The 26,598-nt window shown below is 42.1% G+C and overlaps 1 protein-coding gene across 4 annotated transcripts in view; it reads right to left on the bottom strand.

The window, feature by feature from the left end:
* The window catches only part of DOCK8 (dedicator of cytokinesis 8), a 268,625-nt gene that overhangs the window by 102,634 nt on the left and 139,393 nt on the right, over nt 1-26,598 (bottom strand). For all 4 annotated transcript variants that reach the window (XR_012231574.1, XM_073572263.1, XM_073572264.1 and 1 more), the window contains 2 exons: nt 9,158-9,275; nt 5,083-5,153 (listed from right to left, as the gene is read on the bottom strand). Coding sequence is in view for 3 of the 4 variants with exons in the window: in XM_073572263.1 (XP_073428364.1) it covers nt 5,083-5,153; nt 9,158-9,275 (189 nt within the window). In the remaining variant the exon portion in view is untranslated. The remainder of the gene's footprint in view (nt 1-5,082; nt 5,154-9,157; nt 9,276-26,598) is intronic.

Raw genomic sequence — 26,598 nt, 5'->3', positions numbered from 1 at the left:
AGTGGCGACTGCTACTCATCAAATTCATGACGGCCGGCGGTGTTCACTATGCCACAAATTTTACTGCAGAAGGCTGGAGTAGGACTTGTGGCAAAGCGCACACGAAGGTTCACATCACGCATCTAGCGCTTCTGATGCGTGCACCGCTCCATGTTTCAGGATCATCTTTCTCCAGCACACCCCCTCATCAAGGTGAAGATATGCACCAAGATGATGAGTAGGACTAGGAGGTGCAGGTATAATATACGGCATAAGTACTGGTGTAGTTGCAGGTATACTAGAGTGCTATAGGGGCATACTCTTGGGGTGTGGATGCAAGTATACTTATGATGTACAGATGTAAATAAATTCAAGTGGTACAGAAACATGTATAGTTTTTACATGTCGGTTAAAAGGGTATTCCCATTTTGAAGATGCTATCCCAATATATAGTAGGTGTAATAATAACAATATTAGAAAACATTTCCAATTAGAAGTTTAGAATTTTTCTGATTTGTTATGTCTATTTCCTTATGTGGCAGGTATTGCAGGACCTTAGGTATCCATGGTTACGACCACTAGCAACTAGCTAACTATCTGTCACTATATCAGTGGTCATAACCATGATGATACTCAGATCTACCTCTCTGGCCCAGATGTCACCTTTCTGCTGTCCAAAATCCCTGAGTAGGATATCAGCCATATTCTCCTTCTTTTCCCGCTTCCTAATGCTCACTGTGGACAAAACTGAACTCAACCTTTTTCTCCATCTCACGTAAGTCCCCTACCTCATCAATCTTTCACAATAAATTATAGCAAGAATTCCCCTGTACTGCAAGTCCACTGCCTCAGAGTAACCCTCGACTCTGCACTGTCCTTCAAACCATACATCCAAGCTTTTGCCACCTCCTGCCTTCAACTAAAAAATATTTCCAGAATTCTTTCTTTCCTCAACCCTCAATCTACTAAAATGTTAGTGCATGATTTCATTTCCCTCCTTGACTACTGCAATATTCCCTTTGTGGACTCCCTGCTAACACTCTCATCACCTCTCCAGTCCGTCCTTAACTCTGCTGTCCGACTAATCCATCTCTTGCCTCGTTATTCCTCCATTTCTCCCCTCTGAAAATCGCTTCATTGGCTCCCAATTCCCCCAACATATTCAGTTCATACTACTGTCATTGACCTACAAAGCCATCCATAATCTGTCTCCTCCATATATCTCCATACTAGTCTACCACTACCTTCCAACATGTAATCTCCGGTCTTCGCAAGAACTTCTTCTCTTCTCCACACTTATACGTTCCTCAACCAATTGCCTCCAAGGCTTCTCCTGAGCATCCTCATACTCTGGATTTTTGTACCCTAACTATCTGCCAGTTTCGTAACTTTCAGACAAAACTTGAAAATGCATCTCTTCAAACAAGTTTATAGCCTGAAATGACCCTGCTGCCACCTCACTACAGCCTGAAATAACCCTGATGCCGCTTGCCCAGCACCGAAGCTGTTGCAACCCACCCCAACTACTGTCTCATTCCCCATTATCCAGTAGACTGTAAGCCCGCAAGGGCAGGGCCCTATCCCCACTGTACCAATCTGTCATTGTTAGTTTGTTTACGCTACTCTATATTTGTATTTTGTATGTAACTTCTCTCATGTACGCACCATGGAATCAATGGTGCTCTAAATAAATAAATAATAATAATTTGTTCGCATTCAGACGTATGTACAAATTGGATCGAAATGCACAGAGTGGCCTGAGTCTCCCGACCCGAGCCTAACAACTTCATAGAAATATATAAAACTGTCATGCCCAGGTTGCAAGATCAAAGGGGAGTCCTTGCATTGCGGTCCAATCTCAGACCAATTTATAAGGACAAAACCAAAAAACTGAGCTGACCTATAAACTGGTATTGATCACACTGCGTCAATTTCACAGACAAAACTCAAGAAAAAAAATGAAAATGAGCATATAACCTATTTACAGCAAGTAAACAGTAATAGTATATAGGGTACTATCACGATTCCACCCCTCAGTGGGTCTGGGATGCAGTTACTTACGACTCAGCCGTCCAATTTGGTACAGGGGGTGTGCTGAAGCTGTCAGTACTTTCATTGACAGTTCAGTGTCCAGTCTGGTGCAGGGGCATGCTGACCTGTTGGTGCTTTGATTGACAGCTCGGCTGTCCAATCTGAGATTGTGAGGTGCTGGCTGTCTCCAGATGTCCATTGTCCCAGGTAATTGCTTGGCCACTTAGCTGGGCCGATGATCTTTTATTGCCTGACCTTGGACCTCGTTCTGACCATCTGTTTGTTTAATCCCTTTTTTCTGATCTGCTATTTTCCTGGCATTTTGACCTTGGACCATTACCTGACTATGCCTTTGTCTCTTCCCTCTGTTTATAACGTACCCTCCTGGCTTTTGACCACGGAATCCTTGAGTATCCCAACTCACGGATTGTCTGTGAGAAGTGACTCAGCCTCACAGGTACTAAGTTAACGCTATCTTGATTAAAAAGCATAAAAGCCTTCCCACCACGACAAGGTGTACCCATCAGGATGGTCCTAACCTGCCTTGAGTATTACAAATATAAAAAAACAAGAAATCAGGTGTACAGGTGCTTACTAAGAGCAGCCATCTCCATATAAAACTCTCACATATAAATAGCATTGCCTCAAGTATTAACACCTTACATGTGTCAAAACAGTGTAATACATGTACTATTACTTTTTACTAATTTGCTTGCTGCTTTTTTTTCTTCTTGGGTTTCCACTTCTATGGATGTCTGAATGCACCCTTACGGTATTTCCTAAACTCCAGTCCTCACAGTCCCCCAACAGATTATGTTTTAAAGATTTCCTTAGTATTACGTAAGTGATGGAATTATTATCAAGGCGTCAGAAATTGCTGCAGGTAATCTCACCTGTGAAACACTGAAAACATGATCTGTTTTGGGATGCGAGGACTGGAATTTGGGAAACGCTGCTTTGCTAAATGCCGTAGTTGGCAAGAAAAACACTTTGATACATGTCCTTTCAACGTGTTTTTACGTACATTTTTATGCATTTTTCCCATTCATTTGTATGGATGAAAACCGCTGCAAAAATGCTGAAAGACCTGGCATGCTACCGATTTGAAAAAAACACTTTGTTACAGTAGAGTGCAGCGTTTTTTAACCCTTGAAAAACATGTAGAAAAACCACGGCGAAATTGCAGAGTGTGAACAAGCCCTGATAGAGGTATTCTTCCATCTGTTGAGGGTTTATTGTGATGAAGCTGTAGTCAAAAATTTTCCAGTCTATACTGGATTTCCCTCATAGCTTTTGTTCCTGAATCTCTCTCTAAATCATGGACACACCTCAATTACACAGAATGTTCCACAACTTTGTTGACTCTGTTGAATGGATAAATATTTTTCTAACATCCTGTGAATGTCTCATTTGTTACACAACAATAACAGAAAATAATTAGAATTGGTTTGTGCAATGCTAATGAAAAGATCTTATCTGAAAAGAACTGTTGGAAATCCCACTGGTGACATTTGCGGTGGCTGTATTGACATGTTCACTATTAGTAGTCTAGGTACACATATACACTTTGTATGGTAAAGACATGTGAAAACACAACTTTCTCCTGTGATATTAAAGGGGTTGTCCACTATAACCCCTCACTATATTCCCCCATGTAAAATAATAACAGCCTATACTCACCTCTCGTGTGGGCGCTGTTCCATGACATATCAGCGTCATGCGAGCTCAGGAGACCAGAGGCTGACATCGGGAATATAGTGATTGAGAAAGGGTTGTCTGATAGAACTCCATGGTTATTGGGAGACACTTAGGCCCCAATTTTTATTGTCTTAGAACCTTTTTTCTCCAGAAAAAAAGGCAAAAAAATGAGCAGCACGGTGGCTCAGCGGTTAGCATTGCAGCACTGGGGTCCTGGGTTCAAATCCCACCAAGGACTACATCTACAAGGAGTTTGTATCTTCTCCCCATGTCTGCGTGGGTTTCCTCCGGGTTCTCCGGTTTCCTCCCACACTCCGAAAACATACTGATAAGGAATTTAGATTGTGAGCCCCATCGGGGACAGTGATGATAATGTCTGTAATGCGCTGTGGAATTAATGGCGCTATATAAATGAGTAAAATAAATAAAATAGTGATTCTCTGTGTCTTATATTTAATTTTATCCCTTTCAATAAGTTAATTTTACTTGGTTTTGCCTGCTTTTTTTTCTTCCACAATGTGGGCAAGGTTTCTTTAAAGGGATTGTCCAGGCTTGGGATGAAAGTGTGCAGGAACTCTATGTGACTGTAGACTTTTGAATCCTTACACCAAGTCCACTACATGCGGTCAAGATAATGTTGCCTGGGACAAGAACAAGCGTTAATGTGAGCACAAGTATGCAATTTGTATTCATCAGGTCATGTGCCGACTAGACCTGCTCGCCCTTATTCAATTCTCTTGCATTGAGCGAGGCAGCGCACATTTAGTTGGAATGTGGTTGGAAGTATGCAAATCGTGTACTTGCGATCACATAGCATATGGTGTGAAAGCTGTTAGGTGTCAGAAGTCTGTAGTCACATAGAGTGGCTGCAGACTTTCATCCCAAACCTTTAATTCCTCATTTGTGAATTCTCGAAATGTTGCAACATTTATGCACAATTGTACTCCAGAATATAAAATCTGTCTGATTTTATTTGTGAGAAGTTGAAGATTGACATACCACATTATAAAGGGTTAGACAACTTTATGTTCTAAAAAGGCGCAAAAAAGGTAAAAGACAAGAAAAAATAGAATCTTTGATTGTACCATTTTAAAGAATTTGGAGTATAAAACGGCAATGAATACAATAAGGCAAAAAAAAAAAGTCACTTAAAAAATGCAAATGATAAATTGGGGGCCATAATTTTCTTTTTTGTTTTTTACATTTCTACAAAGTGACTTCTATGTTTTCCCAGGCGCGTTGGAGACAGACAACTGCTCTAATACTTATATTCTTTAACCTGTTAAACGCTTCTTACGTAAAACAGACCATATATTTATCCAAAAGAAGCCAGAGAGTGCAATAATATATAAGTGCAAGATCATTTCCACTTACTTGTTGTGATATGTGACAGCTGTGCACACCTCATCCAGGAATTCTGGACCATTGGACTTCCCAAAAATTACCTATATTGTGAAAAGATAATATTATGAACTCTACTATTGTAATTTTTACAGATTCATTTTTCATTATTAAAGAATAAAGATCAGGAATAATACATTAGAGCTATTGTAGTTAAAAGTACTTAAATGGGCATTCTTATCTCAGTGGGAATGTATGTCTATATGCCGCAGGGTGTGACGTTCCAGGTTGCTTCCTTAACTCCCATGGAAGATACCAAAACAGCGCAGTGTAATATTTAAAGGGGGTCCTCATCTCTTTCCACATACCCAATAAAGGCATAGAGACATCATAAAGGGCGCTCTCATCTATGAACCGGAACAGAGTGAATAATGAGTGGTCTCCCGACTTGACCTTAACAGCCTCATAAGCGTAAATGATGCTGTTGAGTTGGGTCAGGAGACTCATGATGGGTCCATACATCAAGGTCTTGTAAGCGGCCCATGCATTGTGTTTTGGAGCAGACCTTACCCTGTACCAGTGAATGCAGGGAAAAAGTCTAGCAGTCAGCAATGTCATCTAAGGGCCAGGAATGTAATGGTCAGGGCCGTTAAATAAAAAGAGATTGTTTTTGTCAGACAACCCCCTTTAAAAATATGTGATTGTCCCATTATCTGGTTTATCGTTTCCATAAGGTTTTCATGTGACATGCATTAGGGAGTAATTAGCCATGGGTCCCTATTCTCTTATCAGATTGGAACCATTGGCTCTTGCTTCCATGTAGACCCATCAGGAAGGTTAAACATGAATATTTCTTCTAGAAGACCAGAGTTCAACAAGTTTAAGAAGGTGAGAAAGCAAAAACAAAAATAAAGGTTAAGCCTTAAAGTGCATTTACACTGGCCGATTATTTAGAACGAGTATTCCTAGGAGTGCTTGTTTCCCGATAGTTGGCTTGTCTAATTAGGATGCCAATCACCAGATGAGCAAGCAAAATGCTCATTCATTGGGTGAAATTTATTTCATGCTTGCACACAGAGCGATTATATTAGCAATCGTTATGTTTGCATGAAAGCGCAATTGGCCTGTTTAAACAGGCTATTAAATGACCACCGATCAATTTGCATGTAGCCGATCAGCGGTTGTTTAACAACTGCAGTGGTTTAGCGTATACTAAGTCTCTTTCCATATCCCCAAAGGGAATGTGTCAGCAGGTTTTTGCTACCTCATCTGAGAGCAACATAATGTAGGCAAAGAGAAGCTGAACCCAACAATGTATCACTTAGATTACTGGGTGCAGCAGTTCTGACACAATCACAGCTTTTAGATTTAGAATAAAGCAGAGCTGAGAAAGTTAACCCCACCCACACCAGGCTCTTTGTGTACAAAGTCCATTGACAGTGAGCTGCTCATCACAGGAGGGGGCGTTGCAGAACTAGTCTGGCAATGTTAATCTCTTAGTGATAAATCCTTCACATTTAGTTAACAACACCACGCACTTTAACAAGTGACACATCCCTGAATTCTGCATTTCAGTCTCTACCTCTCGCTGTCTTAAGATGAAATAGCAAAAAAACACGCTGACAGATTGCCTTTAACTTATCAAACTATCATGACTTTGGTCCTATGTACTATCTCTAGGTGATAATTATATTGGATACTAAATGATTTGCTGCATTTTTCTATATGCTTTCTTATTGTTACCTTACAAGCATTTGGCATCTTATATATCCCATCTGTACATCTTGCTGGACATACGCAACATTTTGCTATCAATCTCTTTCCAGAGTCTGGGTTTTATATTCTTATCAATATTGTAGTGGGTTACCCCACTTTGTTGGAATGTGTTTGCTTTCATGTGAGAGTTTGTTTTGTTTTTTTGCATATACGGTAGCTTGATTTTCTTTGCATGTTAATACAGTTATATTATTTTGTCTATCAGGTGGCCATCATTTCTGGGATTGGCTTTTTTCTTAAATGTATATATTTAATGTAACTTCACTCTTAGAGGTGGATCACACTTCCGTTTTTTGACGTCCGTTAAAATCCGTCGGTTTCCGTAAAAAAACGGATCCGCCATTTTTTTGGGCGGATCTGTTTTTTTCCCATAGACTTGCATTAGTGGCTAAAGCGGATCCGTCAAAAAAACGTATCCGGTAGCATCCGTTTGTGGCAAAACGGAAACGGATCCATTTTTTCACACTTTGGCGGACGCCAAAAAACTGATGTGTGAAACAGGCCTTAGAATCACTAGAAAATCACTATGTCACAAACTAGTTATTTTGTAGTAGAGAACAGACAGTAGCATTGGGGTTTCCACATACTAATGCTAGCCTCCTGTACAGCACAAGTCAGTCCTTGTCCTACTGCCTTAAGCAGCAAAAAAGTAATAAATTGCAAAAACTTGCTTTCATAATGAATATGTAGAGATTGTCGTAGTGTATAATTATGACTGAGTCCATCAAAAGGGTTACTATATTATTATCAGAGAATGCAGAAAAACTCGTGGATGTGAACTAGTTAATTATATTGGGAACTAGTTAATTGTATTTCTATTGAGTATCGAAAAGGATTGGCTTCAGGATTACAGTATATGTGCAAAATCAAATGGATGGACATTTTGGCAGCCATTAATTTATAAGGGCTCCTCTAATGGTATAGCTTGAATATCAGTAAGACAGCATAGATGAAAAACATCAGAAGAAAAAGGTTTTAGATCGGGGGTTACAACACCCCAGAACATCTCATAACTACAGTATTGTGACAAAGGAAATGCATGGGCAACATTTATTAAAGTAGTGCAATGGGAACGTGATGGTTATATTTACCCAGCAGTGCGTTTCTGGCATGCTACACGCCTTTTATCATGGTGCATAAAAAACAATATGACAGATGGAAATTTAAAATACACAATAGTTACGACCAATTCTGAAACAGACATCCCCGATCCATGACTGGTGACCGTCAGAAAATGTCACAGCCAAATTGATTAATCAAAAAAGATTGAAGGACTCAAAAAAAGGTAATACTAATAAAAACAAATATCAATTATTCATCAGATGACGCAGTGTCTATTCAGGACGAACACAAAACAAAAATAACATAAAAATAAATAAAAATAAACACTATTTGATGGTAACTGCTGCAGTAATACCCATATTTCTCACTTTTCCGAGACTACACAAAGGTGTTTCACTTCAACCTATGCAGCTGATCATTTCTGGTGTGAAGGGCTGGGAGAATGGTTAGATAGTGAACACCAGCCTCTCGGCCAGAGAATTCCTGTTTATTTACAGAGACGTTCCTCAAAATTTTGAAATCATCACACAGTCAGTGCGGCATTATTTGGTTCATTTGTGGCATTGCTTAATTGTACACTTGTATCCATGATAAGGATGTACTATTAGGTATGGATCATTGTTTAATCAAATTGTTACCACTGTAGCATTGCCACGCTGGGGTCCTGGGTTTAAATCCCACCAAGGACACCATCTGCAAGGAGTTTGTATGTTCTCCCTGTGTCTTCATGGGTTTCTTCCCACACTCCACAGACATACTAATAGGGAATTTAGACTGTGAGCCCCAATGGGGAAAGTAATGATAAGGTCTGTAAAGCGCTGCGGAATATGTTGGAGCTATATAAGTAAAATAAACAAATAATCAAATTTGTAGACCGAGAGAATTGTTATCAAAGATGTAATATTTTTCTTGATGACCCATAACTATTTCTTGTATAATGGGTATATATTGTTTTTAATACAACATGAGTATGGATATGTAACATGCCAGAAACGCGTTAGTACGGCAGGCGTTCTATACTTTGCTGAACTCCTTTTACTGACATGGGAATGAGGTATTGAAGATTTTAGAACACATCCCCATGAGATGGATCTATTCCCTTAGGAATAACCTCTTTAAAGTAGTAACCTTTATATTTGCAATGGGCAACTGCTCCACATTCCCTGGACGAGCTTTCATACATTTCCCTACTGCATATATTAAAGGGCCATGTATGTAAGTAGAGAGGAGAAAGTGAACTGTATTCCTTTAGTATATAAAGAATATTTACCGGCAAAGCATTCTTAGCATCTTCTCCACACATAAACTGTATTTTGATTGTGATATTTCTTGCAGATGAAAGTCGATTTGCAAAATTCAACCTCTGGGGATACACATAAAGAATGTTTCTGCAATACAAAATCAAATAAAAAGTGAGTAAATGGTGAATTGTTAAAACTTTATTTTCATTACAGTTAAGAATGTTAGTGTAAGTAGGGGGGATCAGTAGAAGTGACCACAATGACAATCTTAAGGGGAGTCTGTCACCAGCTTTTTGCTAAAGTATCCAAGAGCATAGTTCTTACTAGGCTGCTTACTGAAGCTTTGATAAAATCTCTATTTTCTTTGCTGCAATCTAACAGTTCTCGGAATGCTGAGCTCTGTATAACCTCGCTCCACACTACTGAGTGACAGCTTACTGCCTAGGTATAGTGTACACAGAAAGCTTCCAATCAGTGGTGGGGGCAGATTTACACAGAGCTCATGAATATGGAGGACTACATGGCAGCAGATTTACTAGTTCTCTACTTAAAAACTCCTCCTGATAAAAGAGTTATTTTATCAAAACTACAGCAAGCAGCTCGATAAGTGACACATCGTTGGAATCAGGGTGTCAGGATTCCATTGTCCTTTTGCAAATTGAACACTAGTTCACTTTGCTAAATTGTGCTGCACATCCACTCCTTACCACTGGAGATTTTTGTTTTTGTTTCTGCAATTGCCCTTTTCCTACTGTTTAAGGCCAATTTTGAACCTGTGGAAGCCATCTTGTTTCCTGTTTGGGCTTACTTAAAGCCACATGGAATATTCACTCATTGATTGAATATTGTGTCTAGCCTTCTTCTAGCACCAGTGTCCAGCTTCTAAACTGTCTTACCCAGACTGTCCTTATTCATCTCTGCATTGTATCTACAATTCCAACTGCTACGTCCAACTTCTACCCCCGCTTGTTGTACCCCACTTGTGCTCTTCTCGCCATTGGATTCCAGCTGTTTACCAGCATTGTAACACAGGGTCTCTGTCTCTACATCCTGCTACTCTCATATTAGCTGGCAAAAACTTGTGACAAATTCCTTTTTAGCTGAAGGTATGAATGCAGTTAATAACATTTTCAGTGTATGAATGGAGCATGTACCAAAAATGCTGAATGTAACCATAGCTATGGCCTGATCATTGATGATTTCTATCAATAGAGAGCTATCATTCAAGGTTGAGAGGGGGAATGCGCTTGAATATTGAAGCAGCGCTGCGTCTGATAAAGTAGAAGGCCCGATTCATCAAGACGGGTGATTCTCTTGACGGTCTTCCCAAGGGGGCACGTTGGAGCAGACGCCCCTGATTCATTAAGGCACACGACTCTTAATGAATTCTGGTGTGGCTTGGCAAGCCTTGCTACAAATCTTACTCAACTCCCTGCTGGAATAAGATTTGTGGAGTAGCAAACGCTGCTGCTCGTCATGAATTTTACAAGCTGGGGTCACCACACCTGGTCCCCGCGCTGCCACTTTGTCGGAGCTGGGTAGAGAATGACATAAAAACGGCAAAAGATGCATTTTTTGTGCAACCTTGCGTTTGCACACAAAAAAAGTGCACGACTTTTCAAAGAGATTTTTTGCCAGAATTATGGCATAGCTGCTTTGGTGTATTGAAGTCTTTTTGTTTATGGCAGCTAAAGGGGTTCTCCTATGAACAAAAGTTGATTTTAATCAATAGATCTTGGAATAATAATAATTTCCACATTTGGATGTGTCTAAATAAAATGTTCCTGTGCTGAGATAATCTTATAAATGTGCCCCTGCTGTGTACTGTGTGTGTAATGGCTGTGCCTGACCGTACAGGGACATGGTCTGATCATACTACATCTCCGGGGCAGGGGACAACGCACAAGTATACAGATATTACAGAATGGGATTGCGGCTAATTCTTTCTTTGAAGTAAAACATTGCTTAAAAACAGGCAGGGAAATATTTTACCTACCAGAAAGAATCAGTTGTGATCCCCTGCTGTTCCGTCTGTATACTTTCTTTTGCTTCCCCCCCTGCCCAGGAGCTGTGGTATGATCAGACCATGTTCCTGTACGGTCAGACACAGCCTTTACACTGTACACAGCAGGGGCACATGTATATGACTATCTCAGCACAGGAACATTTTATTTAAATAATTAATGTCAATCTTTGACAGCGGCATTTAATGTGATCGTGTCAGAAGCGCATCACTAATCCCATCCATCGGTGACCCCATCACATAATTGCCGGTCACGGGTGGGTCGGGTCTCCAGCAGACCTCTGTGGTTGTCACTAACGGACTGCTGTGAGCACCGCCTGGTGGTCAGCGTTCATAGCAAGTGAGCATTTCTGCTACATACAGGCGATCTGATTATCGCCTGTGTGTAGCAGAAGCGATCGGACAACAGCAGCTTCTAGTCTCCCATGGAGAATATTGAAGCATGCAAAAAGTTTTAAAAAAAATGTAAAAAATATTAAAAAAATAAAAAAATATAAAACTTCAAATCACCCCCCTTTCGCCCCAATAAAAAAATAAAATAAAATATACACATATTTGGTACCGCTGCGTTCGGAATCATCTGACCTATCAAGTTATGAAAAGAATTAATCCGATCGGTAAACGGCGTAGCAAAAAAAAAAGTCAAAACACCAGAATTACTTTTTTTTTGTCGCCGCAACATTGCAATAAAATGCAATAACAGGTGATCAAAAGATTATAGCCACACCAAAATGGGATCATTAAAAACGCAAGCTCAGAATGCAAAAAATAATCCCTCACTTAGCTCCAGATCACGAAAAATGGAGACACTAAGGGTCTTGGAAAAAAATGCCTTTGTTTATACAAACATTGGACTTTTTTCCACCATTTAATTAAAAAACAGTCTATACATGTTTGGTATCTACTATCTCATAATGACCTGGAGAATCATAATGGCAGGGCAGTTTTAGCATTTGATGAACATGGTAAAAAAAAAATCCCCCAAAAAATTTGTGGAATTGCATTTTTTTAGCAATTTCACCACACTTGAAATTTCTTTACCAATTTCGAGTACACGGCATGGTAAAACCAATGGTGTCGTTCAAAAGTACAACTCGTCCCGTAAAAAACAAGCCCTCACATGGCCATATTGAAGTAAAAATAAAAAAGTTATGGCTTGGTGAAGAAGGGAGCGAAAAACAAAAATGCAAAAATGAAAAAGGGCTGCGGCGTGAAGGGGTTAAGATTGAATTTTAAGCCTTTACATGGCGTTAGATTTTAATCCCCACTCAATGAAATTAATCTCCACTCAATTATATTACATAAATATCAGTTATTAATTTACATTGGTTAGGCTCCAGAGGAGAATATCATACAAGAAAACAAAAACTACACATAGGCAAGTAACAACATTCTGCTATTCATGGTCACATAGAGGAATATGAGAAATAGTTTACATTCTGAGATACTGATGAGGAGGTCAAATTACTTTTTTTGACCAAAGTATTTTAGTTCTAGAAGTTTTTTCACATAATTGGATGTTAGTATTGTACAATTTAAGAAGCGGGAACACATGGCCTTAACACAAAGAATCAAGGCTATCAAAAGAATCAGTGAAATAATTCTGAAGGTACCGTAATACATTTCCACAAACTGGACCCAAGCTATGATGCCACGGATGGTTGATAGAGGGGTATTCCCATCTCCAAGACCCTATCCCAATATGTAGTAGGTGTAATAATAATAATAATATTAGCAAATACCTACAATGAGAAATGTAGTGTAGTTTTTCTGATTCGCAATGTCTTTCCTGATGTGCAGGCTTTGCAGGACCTTAGGTATCCATGGTTACGACCAATGATATAGTGACAGTTAGTTAGCTAGTTGCTAGTGGTTGTAACCATGGATACGTAAGGTCCTGCAAAGCCTGTACATGAGAAAAAAGATGTAGCAATTCAGAAAAAAACTATACTCCATTTCTAATTGGAGGAATTTGCTATTATTATTACTACACCTATTACATATTGGGATAGGATCTTGGAGATGGGAATACCCCTTTAAGGTTAGCAATAATGTCAAGGACTACAAAAGAACATTCTCCTGGGGTTGGAAAAGGGTAAAAAAAGGAATGGAAAAAAAATTGTCGGCTTAAGAAAAACACGAACATGAGAAAAGTATGACAGCCTAATACAGTCTTGGCAAAAAGTTTTGAGACGGACACAAAATTTGGTTTTCACACAGATTGCTGCTTTAGTGTTTTTAAATCTCTTAGTCAGATGCTTCTTTACTTAAAGAGAACCTGACAGCAGTATTTTCCTAAGTAAACTACATACCGAGCCATATTGGCGCTGTCATACTGATCAATATGATATCTCATGTGAAGAAATCCGTTTCGTGGATTTTCTTTAATCTTTGAAGTTTCTTTGTTTTCATATCTTCATGCATCGGGGCGGCCTGTGAGCGGCACTGTCTTCTGCTTTGTTCCTTCCCATCCGCTGTGTCTGGGTGACCATTTAACTGAAGCCTACCATTATATCAAATCGACAAGTCACCCGCGGCTAGGACTAATGAAGGTCTTCAGTAAAATGGCGCAATCTACGCGTGCCCAGTTGCAATTTTTCTGAAGACTTCCAAGAGCTCAATCAGTGAAAGCGCCGCCAGTGGCTTTTACACAGCTGGTATGAAATCTCTATATATATATAAAAGTGAATGTATATATGTATGTGTGTGTGTATCACCAACCAATCACAAAGCAACTTTCATTTTACCAGAGCTGTTCAAAAGAAGCTGAGCTGTGATTGGTTGCTATGAGCAACAGTTTTCTTTGCAACCAATCACTAAGAATCTCTCATTTCACCAGAGCTGATTAAAAGTAGCTGAGCTGTGATTGGTTGCTATGAGCAAGTTTTCCCACTTAACAACACCTCAGCAGACACTGACATGGTGGGAGAAATCTAGCAACTTTGGGAACATAAGCTCCCAGCCATTGTCTGCCCTCCTGAAAGGAGCAAGAGAGCACATGACAGAAATTAATCCCCCTCCCTGCCCATATCCCCATCACACATCCTCCATCCCGTAGGCACATCTTCCCTCTTAAAGGGATCATTGGTATGGAAGTCAGAGCAAATCCATCCAGGGCTTTGGTTTTGACCCCAGGCCTCTCTTAAAGGGATCCATGGTATGGAAGTTAGGACCGTTCCACTCAGCTCTGTGGTTCTGACCCCAAGGCCTCTTAAAGGGATCATTGGTATGGAAGTTAGGGCAAATCCACTCTGCGCTTTGGTACTGACCCCGGGCCTTTCTTAAAGTGATCTCCGGTATGGAAGTCAGGGTAAATCCATCCAACGTTTTGGTTCTGACCCCAGGCTCTCTTAAAGGGATCTCCTGTATGGAAGTTAGGGCATATCCCTCAACGCTCTGATTCTGACCTCAGGGTTCTATTAAAGGGATCATTGGTATGCAAGTCATGGCAAATCCACTCAGTGCTCTGGTTCTGATCCCAGTCTGTCTTAAAGGGATCCCCGGTATGGAAGTGAGGGCAAATCCACTCTGCACTTTGGTACTGACCCCAGGCCTCTCTCAAAGGGCTCTCCGGTATGGAAGTTAGGGTAAATCCCTCAGCGCTCTGATTCTCACTCCAGGCTTCTATTAAAGGGAACATTGGTATGGAAGTCAGGACAAATCCACTCAGCGAACTGGTTCTGACTCCAGGTCTATCTTAAAGGGATACCCGGTATGGAAGTTAGGATCATTCCACTCAGCGCTCTGGTTCTGACCCCAGGCTGACAGGATGATGTGGGATATTAGGAGTAATAGTCCAGTGGCTCTGGCTGATGGGATTATGTGGGATATTAGGGGGAGTAGTCCGGTGGCTCTGGCTGATGGGATGATGTGGGATATTAGTGGTAGTAGTCCGGTAGCTTTGGCTGACGGGATGATGTGGGATATTAGAGGGAGTAGTCCGGTGACTCTGACTGATGGAACGATGTGGGATATTAGTGGTAGTAGTCCGGTGGCTCTGGCTGACGGGATGACGTGGGATATAAGTGGTAGTAGTCCGGTGGTTCTGGTTGATGGAATGATGTGGGAATTATAGTGAATGTGGCTATGCGGAGTGGGCGCGGGTCTACACTCAGCTTTATATATATAGATATAATCATTATAATTTGTTATAACTAACCGTAGGTAGTTACTATGACTGGGCAGCGCTGGGCTCTTCAGCTAGTTCTAGATAAAGAAGAGACACCCAGACACAGCGGAGGGGACGGAACAAAGCAGAAGACCCTACTGACGGTATTGCCCACAGGACCCGACCAACGCAAGAAGATATGAATAAAACGAAGTTTCAAACACCGATTAAAGACAATCTACAAAACGGATTTCTTCACCTGAAGTATAATTTTGATCAGTATGGCAGTGCCAATTTGGCCCTGTCTGTACGTTACTTATTAAAATGCTGCTGTCAGGTTCTCTTTAATGAAGTACAATTACGCATTTCGTAAGGTTTTTTTAAAACTTTTACGGAAAAATATATCTACTTCATATATAGACTCAATATTTACAGTGTTGACCCTTATTTTTCAAGATCTCTGCAATTCGCCCTGGCATGTTGAATATTAGCTTCTGGGTCATACCCATCTTTACCTAATTAGTGTCTGGAGTTCATCACTATTTCTGTTTTCTTGTGTGTCCACCTGCTTTATGAGGATTGATCACAAGATCTCTATCGGAATTAAACTCAGGGGAGTTTTCTGGTCATGAACCCAAAATGTTAATGTTTTATTAACTGAATCACTAAGTTATCACTTTTGCTGCGTAAAAGGGTTCTCCATAATGTTGGAAACAGCATTGTTCATCACCAAATTGCTCTTCCATTGTTGGGAGATGTTACCCTTGGATGATGTTTATTACCATTCTTTATTCATGGCAATGTTCTTTGGCAAAATTGTGAGTGAGCCACTATCTTGGATAAAAAGAAACCATACACATGAATGATTGCAGGATGCTTTATGGTTGGCATGGTACAGGATTCATGGTTGCACTCACCTTTTCTTCTCCAGACAATCATTCATCCAGATGTCCTAAACAGTCTGAAGGGGCTTCATCAGACAAAATTACTCTACCTCACTCCTTACCAGTGCAATCATTGTACTTTCTGCAGAATGTCAGTCTTCTTTGATGTTTGTCTTGGAGAGAAGTGGCTTATTTACTGCCCTTATTGATGCTTAGTCTCCAAGAGCATTCTCACTCTGCATGCAGCTGCACTGACACCTGCCTGCTACCATTCCTGAGCAAGCTCTGCACTGGTGTTGAACTGATCCTGTAGCTGAAGCCTCTTTATCAGACAGTCCTAGCACTTGCTGGACTTTCTTGAGGACCCTGAAGCCTTCTTCACAACCTCTCTCTTTGAAAATTTGATAAAAGGTTGATTTTTTGCAATTCATTTGATCACTCTTCAAAACAATTTAGAGTTAATGCCAATTACTGCTATAAAAACTGAAGCAATATACTTTGTGAAAAGCAAAATTTGTGTCAGTCTCAAAATTTTTGTCCACGACACTAAATATGAATTTGTCTGATTCCTGAGATCCAATGGTGCCAGGTGTTCCAGAAACTATAATGCGTTCTCTTCAGTAAAACAGTCAGATCCTCCATCCTCATGACCTCCTCCATTTTGTTACGCCAGTGTGAAACCGAAGGAGGGTAGTTTTGGTCACTCCGACATCTACAATATGCAGGGAGACCACAGGCATTAAAGCACAAGGAGTTAGAATTACTTTAAAGTGCCTTAATTAGATTCAGTAGTCAGTTTTATAGCTTACTCATTCACATTGCAATGTGTGCTACGTTAATGAATTCTTACTATTTCTGTTTTCCTTTTTTCCATAGCTACTTTGCTTCAAGCAAATATTCCATATCCATTCATGCGGTTTAAAATTTACTGATGGTGGTATGGGGCGTACATGGCCCAGAGGTAGCCCCTTTCAGAAGATATGAGGCCACTGATTAGGGGTCCCGCTCAATCGGCCCTACTACACATGATACGTTTGATACCGTACAATTTTAGCAAATGTAGAGGAAGCTGCTCCTGTGGTCATTTTAACCTTCTCTCCTACAGCAAAGTAGAAGCAGATGATCCTAACGATCTGTTCTCTATCATGGGGTAGATGAAGAATAAATGGCTTCAAACAGTTTGGCCCCTTAATAATCTTTGCTGTAAGCTTCTACGTCTTCATGTGACTATTAGATAAAAGTTGGATGTTAAGTAATGAAGTAAAAATAGATACATAGAAGAAATACTATACAGTAAAACATAAGGTGGAATTACTGCTTGGAATGAAAGGATATTGTATTACAGTATAACCCATGCACATCTAGTGATGTAATATCAGCATGTTGTATTTTCATAGCTTTATCCCTTCCTGGAAGCACAGCTTTTGGCTGCATAGCATTTTTAGTCATGGAGTGAAGGCTCACTTTCTTGCCAACCAAGGCAAAGTTCAAGGCATGCTAGAACTCTGGTAATCCCCTGTAATCATCATCCAAGCATAATAGTGCTGAAACTTCCACTCCCACACAAAGCTGTCAGCCATACAATGTTATCACTTCATCCTCTGTTTAGCCCATGGTTCCATTTTATGCAGTTTGTTTGAAACAAAAAAATATAGCTACAAAATAAAAATTTATCTATCTTAATTGTAAGTAGGAAAAATTGCTATGTGACTCAGTTATTATTAATTAAATGTTGCATTCTTTTATACAGTACGTCTAGGTAATGTTGGAAAAGGTACGGAGCCTGATTCATAACAACTAGTATTCTGCATGTCAGTCTTGATGAGGAGTGTACTGAAGTAAGATCCATCAAATTCATTAAATATATTTCTGCTGGAATTTACACCACTTTGGTGGCATAATTATGAAGAATTTGCCGGACGTGCTGGCCACAGGCAGGGTTTCTAATGAGGTCCGTAACGACAGGCATAGGGGTCTGCTGTCATGACAATCCATTGGCAACCCGTAATCAAGTCACGGGAGCGCCAATGGGCGAAGAGAATGATGTGCATGCATGTCGTCACATGTTAAATGCTGCTATCAGACATTCACATCAGCGTTTAACAAGTTAAAGCACCACTCCACAGAGGTTTTTTTTATTGCACTGCTGGAATGGTGCTTTACATGTAAGTCCCTTTTTCATCTGTTTTCGACGCAGCTCCCATCAGTCTCCGGCGATAAGTGACCTGCTGGTAGCTCCAGTGTTTAATCGAGCGTGCCTGGGGTCACTTTTCAATGCAAGTCTATGGGAGCCTCAATCTGGCTCTCATAGACTTGTATTGAGAGCTCAAGATGTAGCTTCTGACCAGTCTGAAGCTACTTCTCAAGATGGCACTGCAAGACTGGAGTGACATTAAAAAAAATGGTGAAAACGCTGCAGGGTGAGTAAATGTCCAGTGGCAGGGAGATTACAGCACTGAAAAAGAAACCCAGCAAGGCTTCACCTGTTAGCAGCAAGTCATAGCTGTAATACACAGCCATCACCTGTCAGGTATAGGGTGGGCTCGCTGCGGGAACGTGCTCCATACACCCGCTTCCGACATGTGCCGTACATGTACAGCGGACGTCATGAAAGGGATAAGACTTTTAGTTCTCCTGTGTTCTGTCTGCCTGTGGCTCCAATACGTCCAGGATCTACTCAATATCTGCTTGCTAGTGTCCTGTCTGCCTGCAGGCCCCCAGTGCTTCCAGTATCTGAGCCAATATCGCTGGAATGGCGCTGGTGCAGGACATGATTATGTTATTTTAATTTTTACAATGGAGAATACAACATTTAAGAATGGGTTGTCCAATTAGGACTTGTCCTTTCGATAATTTGCAGCTCGCTGAGACTTCTACTAACAGAGCCCCAACAATCAAGAAAACAGGAATACTGAGAACCTGTTTGAGTAAACCAACAGTTGAGAATGTACAAGTTTGCTTCATTCAAAGTCTAAGGGACTAATAGAGAAGTTTGTGGCTCATAAGAGGAAACAGGTTGCTAAAAAAAATCTTTCTACGTGAACTTATTTGTGCAGAACAGAATATATGAATATGATTCAGGCTATCTGTAACAAAGAAGTACTTGAGGAGAAAATAACTTGTTTACACACAACAGGGAACCATGAAAAATCACTTCCTTTCTGTCCTCTTTACCCTCTTATCTGTTTCTCATTAAGACAAAAAATGTGGAATAAAAAGGAGCATTTGATAGAAGGAAAAATAAAACGTTTTTAATTCTCTATCCACAAGTAGAATATAAACAGACAATATTTAAAATTTTACAGGATAAAATAGCTCAGAGCCTCCCGTGCAAATGTGAACATAGCCTAATGCAGTGGTCTCCAACCTTTCTGACCTTGAGAGCCACATTCAGCTTAGACAGAGGGTCGCGAGCCACATTTAGAACTGAGAGAGGGGCGCGAGCCACATCCAGCTCCCATCTCCTTCAAAGTAGTGACAATCAAAGCCCCCATTACAGGTATAATGATAACCAAAGCTTTTCCACAGAAATCACTCCAAAGCAGTACACCGAGATCCAGGGGTTCCCACAGTACCCCCATTCAGTATTCTCCCATCAAGGACTCCCAACACACTGTCACATCCAGCTTAGAGCACCTCCTCTAACAGGTAGTATCATCCTCCAGCGTACCATACCTAAAACATCTCTAAACCCCCAAGACCAGTAAACGTGCATCTACATCTGCACTTCTGTGCAGAGCTACTCACAAAATTCACCATTTTGAGATGTACTCTTCATACCTGTTTGCTAGACCTGGACCTAAAGCACCAAGCTGGCAGACAGCCGGGAGCCACAATTCATGGGACCGCGAGCCACATGTGGCTCCCGAGCTACAGGCTGGGACCCCTGGCCTAATGGATATTTATTAGAGATGAGTGAATCTTTAGAAATTCAAATTCACTGAATTTTCCAAAATGTCTATGATTTCAATACTGGAAAGTTTGTAATTGTTTGTAAAATACACGTAGGCAAGAGGAGAGAGAGAGAACCCCACTGATCATAAAGGCTTACTTTATAGGCGAGAAAGAGTGAGAGCACCCTGCTGACTATAAAAGCTTACACTTTACAGGAGAGAGAATCTCCTGTATCTGGTCGTACAGGTGATACGCTGTCTAATTTTAAAAGTCTTGCTACCATTCGAATTAGTAAAATAATCGCAGCGGAACATGTTAGGGAAGGTGACACAATGGCCACCCGGGACGCACCCACACCTAGCAGAGAAATTATCCAAAAATGTGGATGGCTGCTGGCCAGAGAAGTGGCTCGAGACCAGATGGTCTCTAAGATTTTTGGCTCGTCTGAAAGACATTGATGGTCTTTCAGTAACAAATTTCCCAATTATGGGATCGACACGAAGGATGGGCCATGCTTTTTGCAAGATCTCCTGTACCCTATTGGACATAGAGTTAAAGGTCGTAACAAACCTCACTGTTGAATCCTTAGTGGAAATCGGTGGTTTTGAACTATAGGGGAGGTCATGGCGAGATGCGTGCTTAGTCCTGTTGAATGCCCTCTTGATCGATCTACAGCTGTAACCGCGTGCCAGAAACTGCTGGCGAAGTTCATCCGCTCTAGATAGGAAGTCACTGTCTGTGGAACAAATACGGCGTAACCGGAAAAATTGTCCCACAGGGACAGCTCTGATCATGTGATCAGGATGTCCAGATGATGTATGGAGTAACGAGTTAGTAGCAGTTGACTTCCTAAAGATGTCAGTCTGCAGCAACCTGGCAGAGTCCCTCCTGATGGTAACATCCAGAAAATCCAAAGAATTGGTATCATGCACAAATGTCAAATGGATGTTGCGGTCATTGTTATTCAAAGAGGATATCAGCTGCTCAAGGTCAACGGGGGCACCCTGCCAGACGAAAAAGATATCGTCGATGTACCACGTCCAAAGGGGGACACGGCACATCGACACCCCCTTATCTGACAGAAAGAAGTCCCTCTCCCACAGCCCCAGGAAGAGGTTAGCATAAGAGGGCGCAAAAGCCGCCCCCATTGAGATCCCCTGGAGCTGCAGGTAGAAGGACCCCTTAAACACAAAAAAGTTGTGTGTGAGGGTGAACTCTAGTAGTTCCAGCAGGAGGTCCCTCACACCTGTGGACAATGTAGATGTATCAAGAAAGTATCTCACAGCTCTCAAACCATCGCTGTGTCTAATATTCGTGTAGAGGGACTCCACATCTGCTGAAACTAGTAGAGTGTCAACCTCCAGGTTTGTATATATATTGATATATACATATATTTTTTATATGTATATATATATATATATATATATATATATATATACATACACACATGAACTTTTTCCATCTTTGGTCAGGACTAACTGCTGTAAATACTAGTATTACTGTCTACTATGATGCAATTGCAAGTAGTTTATCTATATATCTTATACCAGTTGTGATTTGTATTATTATGATGGCTTTTCATACAATTTTTGCCTTTTATACAGTTATATGTGGTTTATATACACACACACATATATACTAGAGTTGAGCGAAACAGGTCGGTCAGATTCAAAAATCGCCTACTTTCGCCAAAGTCGGGTTTCACAGATCGAAACCCGACCCTAGCGTGAGGTCGGCCATGAGGTCGCCGATCAGCGCGCCAAAGTCGCGTTTCAAATTATGCTTTCAGCGCCTTTTCTCACCCAATGATGGAGGACGCACACTGTGGGCAAAGCGATGACATGCGCAGCGGCCAGCACCATCTTAGAGAAGGGCAATGAAGTGATTGGCTGGCTTTGTGTGGCGTCACAGTGGGTATAAAAGGCTGTGAACGCCGACCGCCATCTCACTTCTGCCGATCTTACAATAGGGAGAAGTGCTGCTGCTGATTCTGAACAGGGAGAGCGATAGGCAGGGAAGAAGAAAAAAAACACTGCTTCTGCTGATAGCGCTTTTCACTGTACAGTTAGTGTGCAGTGAAAGGGGGAGGATTTTTGTTGTGTGCAGCAGCGCTGGTGGTGATTAGGCTGTCTTTTAAGGCTACCTGCTAGCTGCATTGCTGTGTGCACACTGCTGTTCAAACTGCTTTTTTCAAAGCACTCCAAATTTTATTATTTTGTCCTGGTGAGTTACTGAGCGTTCATTTTTTTCACACACCATCTAGCGGTGTACGCTCCTCACACACTACCGTGTACCGGCTGGTATCACGGACAAATAGAAGCTATCTGGGTGTGACTCTGGAAGAAAAAGCCGAGGAGTTTGTCCGTTTTTCCAGACCTACACCTTAGAGTTGTGTCCGTTTTTCAAACAGTTTCATATATCTGCTGTTTGATAACAGTCAAAATTAGACAGAGACAGCATGTGTCAGTCCGTATACAAATACATGGAGTTTGACAATTTTACATACATACACCGTACAGCAGTGTACGCTCCTCACACACTACCGTGTACCGCCTTCTAGCACGGACAAATAGAAGCTACCTGTGTGTGACTCTGGAAAAAAAAGCCGAGGAGTTTTTCCGTTTTTCCAGACCTACACCTTAGAGTCGTGTCCGTTTTTCAAACAGTTTCGTATATCTGCTGTTTGAGAATGGTCAAAACTAGACAGAGACAGCGTGTGTCAGTCCGTATACAAATACACGGAGCTTAACAATTTTCCTTACACACATCGTATAGAGTTGTCCCATTCTCCAACAGTATTGTATATCTGCCGATCGCATTACAGTCACTTTTATGTGTGACACTTTGTAAATACATATACGGAGATAGTTAGTTGCACAAAAATCGTATACAGCTGTACACTTCTGATACAGTTCCGTATATCTGCTTGTTGGATTATGGTCCAATACATACTGTGAGAGCGTCTGTGACTAACATAATATATACGTTGATTTAATTTGTTTAATACACCTTACACAGCTGGACGCTCCTCATACAGTATCATCTCTCTGCTGGTATTTTTGGTACATTTTCCCAAACATGAAGGAGTATGGTGGAAGAGGCCGCGGACGTGGGCAGGGGGGCGCAGCTGGTACTGATGGTGGTGGTGCATCGGCTGGTTCTGGCAAAAGCACAATAGCAGCTAAGGCAGGAGGTGTTGAGCCTGAGTTATCCTCTGTAAGGTTGCCTTTTCTTGGAGTAGGAAAACCGCTTTTGAAGCCGGAGCATCAGGAACAGGTTTTGGCATACATTGCAGAAACAGCCACCAGCTCTATTGCCTCCTCTTCTGAACGCTCGAAACCAGCAAGCACGGAGTCGTCAGTGCAGGGTTCTGGTCATAAAAAAACCCTTTCCTTGTGTCCTTCACCCCCACCAAAAGTTAAAGCGGCAGCCCACACTTCAGATTACTTTATGGAGCTCTTTTCACATACCATGCCTGGGTTATCCAGTCAAATCCTGAATTCCCCAGTCCAAGATGAATCTTACATGGAGTGCAAGAAGAAGGATCCGCAGCAGGCATTGACATGGCAGCAGCGGTTATCTAGCAGGCTCGTAGCTGTCCTAAAATGTGGAACAAAAACTAAAAGAGTTGCAGGACAGCTTGACCAGACGGTCAACTTAGCACAGCGTGCAAGGCCAGAAAATGTTTACCATAGTAGGAAGAGTGCAGTGTGGCACTTCTTTGTCCAAAATCCTACTGATGAGGCAAAGGTTACCTGTAAGAAGTGCGGAAGGACCTTTAGCCGAGGTAAACATCTCAGAAATTTGAATACCAGTTGCATGCTTAGACATTTAATCAACATGCACTTGCAAGCGTGGACGGACCACAAAACCTCAGGTAGCACATGTGCACCTGCTCCGACTGAAGGTAACCAGCAACACTCCATCGCTAGCCCCACTGTAAGACCACCGTCACCATTAAGCACACCACCAGCACTAAATGTGGAGGTGTCGTCGCAAGGCCAAAGCACTCAGGGAATCACAATGGTTTTGCAACACAACACTGAATCTAGGCCATCACCACGAATACCATCACCAACCCCCTCTCACTCCATCTGGTCCACCCCTACTTCCCCCATATGCAGCTCTCCAGTCCAGCTCACCCTACCAGACACTCTGAGTAGGACAAGAAAGTACTCATCCTCTCATCCGCGTACACTGTGTTTGAACACCTACATTGCCAAACTAATCTCATTAGAGATGATACCCTACCGTTTGGATGAAAGCGAAGCTTTCCGCAACCTCATGGCCTACGCTGTCCCACGCTATGACCTACCCAGTCGGCACTTTTCTCGAAAAGCCATCCCTGTCAGTGAGTGGAAGGTTGCACCTCACAACGGATGCATGGACCAGTAGGCATGGCCAGGGCCGTTACGTGTCCATCACTGCGCACTGGGTTAATGTGGTGGATGCAGGCTCCACTGGGGACAGCGGTGGTGGAACAGTGCTGCCAAGCCCACGGTATAGGAAACAGTTGGCTGTATGCTTTCGCTCCTCCTTGTCTATCAGCGAAAGCTCGTCCACAGAGCGCAGTCGCATGAGCACTACATCCGCAGCTGGCAGTGTTGCACACGAGGTGTCCCACTATCGAACAGCTAGTGGTGAGCGTCAGCAGGCTGTGTTAAAGATGATGTCTTTGGGCGACAACAGACACACCGCGGAGGTACTGGCCGACTACTTGCAGCGACAAACAGAGTCATGGCTGGGCAGTCTACATCTTGAGGCAGGCAAGGTAGTCAGTGATAACGGCCTTAATTTTGTGGCAGCCATAGCCCATGCAAAACTCACACACATACCTTGCCTGGCTCTCACTTTGAACCTGGTGGTGCAGTGCTTCCTTAATAATTATCCGGAATTAACATCCCTGCTCCATAAGGTGTGAAGACTGTGCTCGCACATCCGTCGCTCGGCCGTACACTCCAGTCGTATGCAGAAGCTGCAGTGATTGCTCCACCTCCTCAAGCACTGCCTAATCAAAGGCGTTGCAACAAGGTGGAACTCCACCCTGCACATGGTTGAGAGGCTGTGCGAACAGAGGCAGGCTGTAATGCATTTGTGGGAGGATACGGGGCAGGCATTTTGAGGGAAGACATAGAATTGTAAGGTGTGCAGTGGTCAAAGCTGAAAGACCTCTGTAAAGTCCTTCAGTGTTTTGAGGAATGCACACGGCTGGTAAGCGCATACGACGCCATCATAAGCATGAGCATCCCACTTATGCATCTGCTCATGCAAAGTTTTACGCACATTAAGGATCAGGCGTCTGCAGCGCAGGAGGAGGGAAGCCTTGATGTCAGCCATTATCTGGTCAGGGAACTGTCCTGGATGAGGTGGAGGAAGAAGAGGAGGATGAGGGGGATGATTATTTTGGGCAGGAGGATGTTTCTCAGGGGGCAAGAGAAAATGTTGGCATTCCAAGGTCAGGGACAGTGTTTGTGCGTGACTGTAGGGATGTGGATTTGCCAGAAACTGCTCCTCCACCCACCACAGGCAGTGCATCATTGACACCTGGAACATTGGCCCACATGTGCGATTATGCCTTGCGGATCCTAAAAAGGGACCCCCGCATTGCCAAAATGATGAAGGATGACGACTACTGGCTGGCCAGCATCCTCGATCCACGCTACAAAGGCAAATTACACATCATGTGTTGTGAACTCATTTTCTGGTCTGCCTCTGGTTTCTGGTGAGTGAGCTGGTTGTGCTGACAGAGGAGTTTTGAGTTCTCTTTCCGGGCTCCCTCTGGTGGTGACAGGAGGTAGTGAAGCTGATCTAATTAACAGAGACCTGCCACCTGATAATGAGGAAGAGGACTGGACATCTGGAGTCTCAGAAGGGATTTAAGACAGCCGACTTCCTATTCCTATGCTGGTGATTTTTTCCTGCCTCCTGAGGTCTTAGTTTCCAGCTCAGTTCCTGCCTTCTCAAGCTAAGTTGTTCTCTGCTTATGTTCTCATTTGATTTGGTTTGGTCTATTCAGTTTTTTGTGCGGTCAGCCAACCCCGGCTGGCGCTGTGCTGAATTTCCACTCTTATGTCATTGTATGTGCTATTTTGCTTTTTGTTCTGTTGTCAGAATATGCTGATATAGTGGGAGAAGTCTAGTGACTTCAGGGTATTTTCTGCTATCAGAAGTGGTGGACATTTTTGCAGGGTTTTTTTTGGCGTGATTGCAAACAGTATCTTTTCCTTTCCTTTCCTGTCCTTTCTAGTTAGTGTGGGCCCCATCGTTTGCTCAGCCTAGTTTCCTACCTGTGTTTGTGATTCATCTTGTCTCACTGTCAATACATGTGTGGGGGCTGTCTATTCCTTTGGGGTCTGCTCTGGGGCAGTTTAGAGTTCCCCTTTTCTTGCTTTAGGCTTATTTAGTCCTCCGGCTGTGACGAGGCATCTAGAATCATCATAGGTATGCTCCACGGCTGCTGTTAGTTGTGTGGTTAGGATCAGGGGTCTGCAATCCGTGTAGTTACCAACCTCTCTGGTTTTCTGTGACTTAGCTTGGTCTTGTTTTCCTCAACGGTGACCC

The sequence above is a fragment of the Dendrobates tinctorius genome, unplaced genomic scaffold, assembly GCF_039654945.1.
Source record: "Dendrobates tinctorius isolate UK_male_01 unplaced genomic scaffold, ASM3965494v1 ptg000031l, whole genome shotgun sequence".
NCBI classification, from domain to species: Eukaryota; Metazoa; Chordata; class Amphibia; order Anura; family Dendrobatidae; genus Dendrobates; species Dendrobates tinctorius.
Note: the sequence above shows the minus strand (reverse complement) of the source record. Positions and strands in the feature narration are given on the sequence as shown.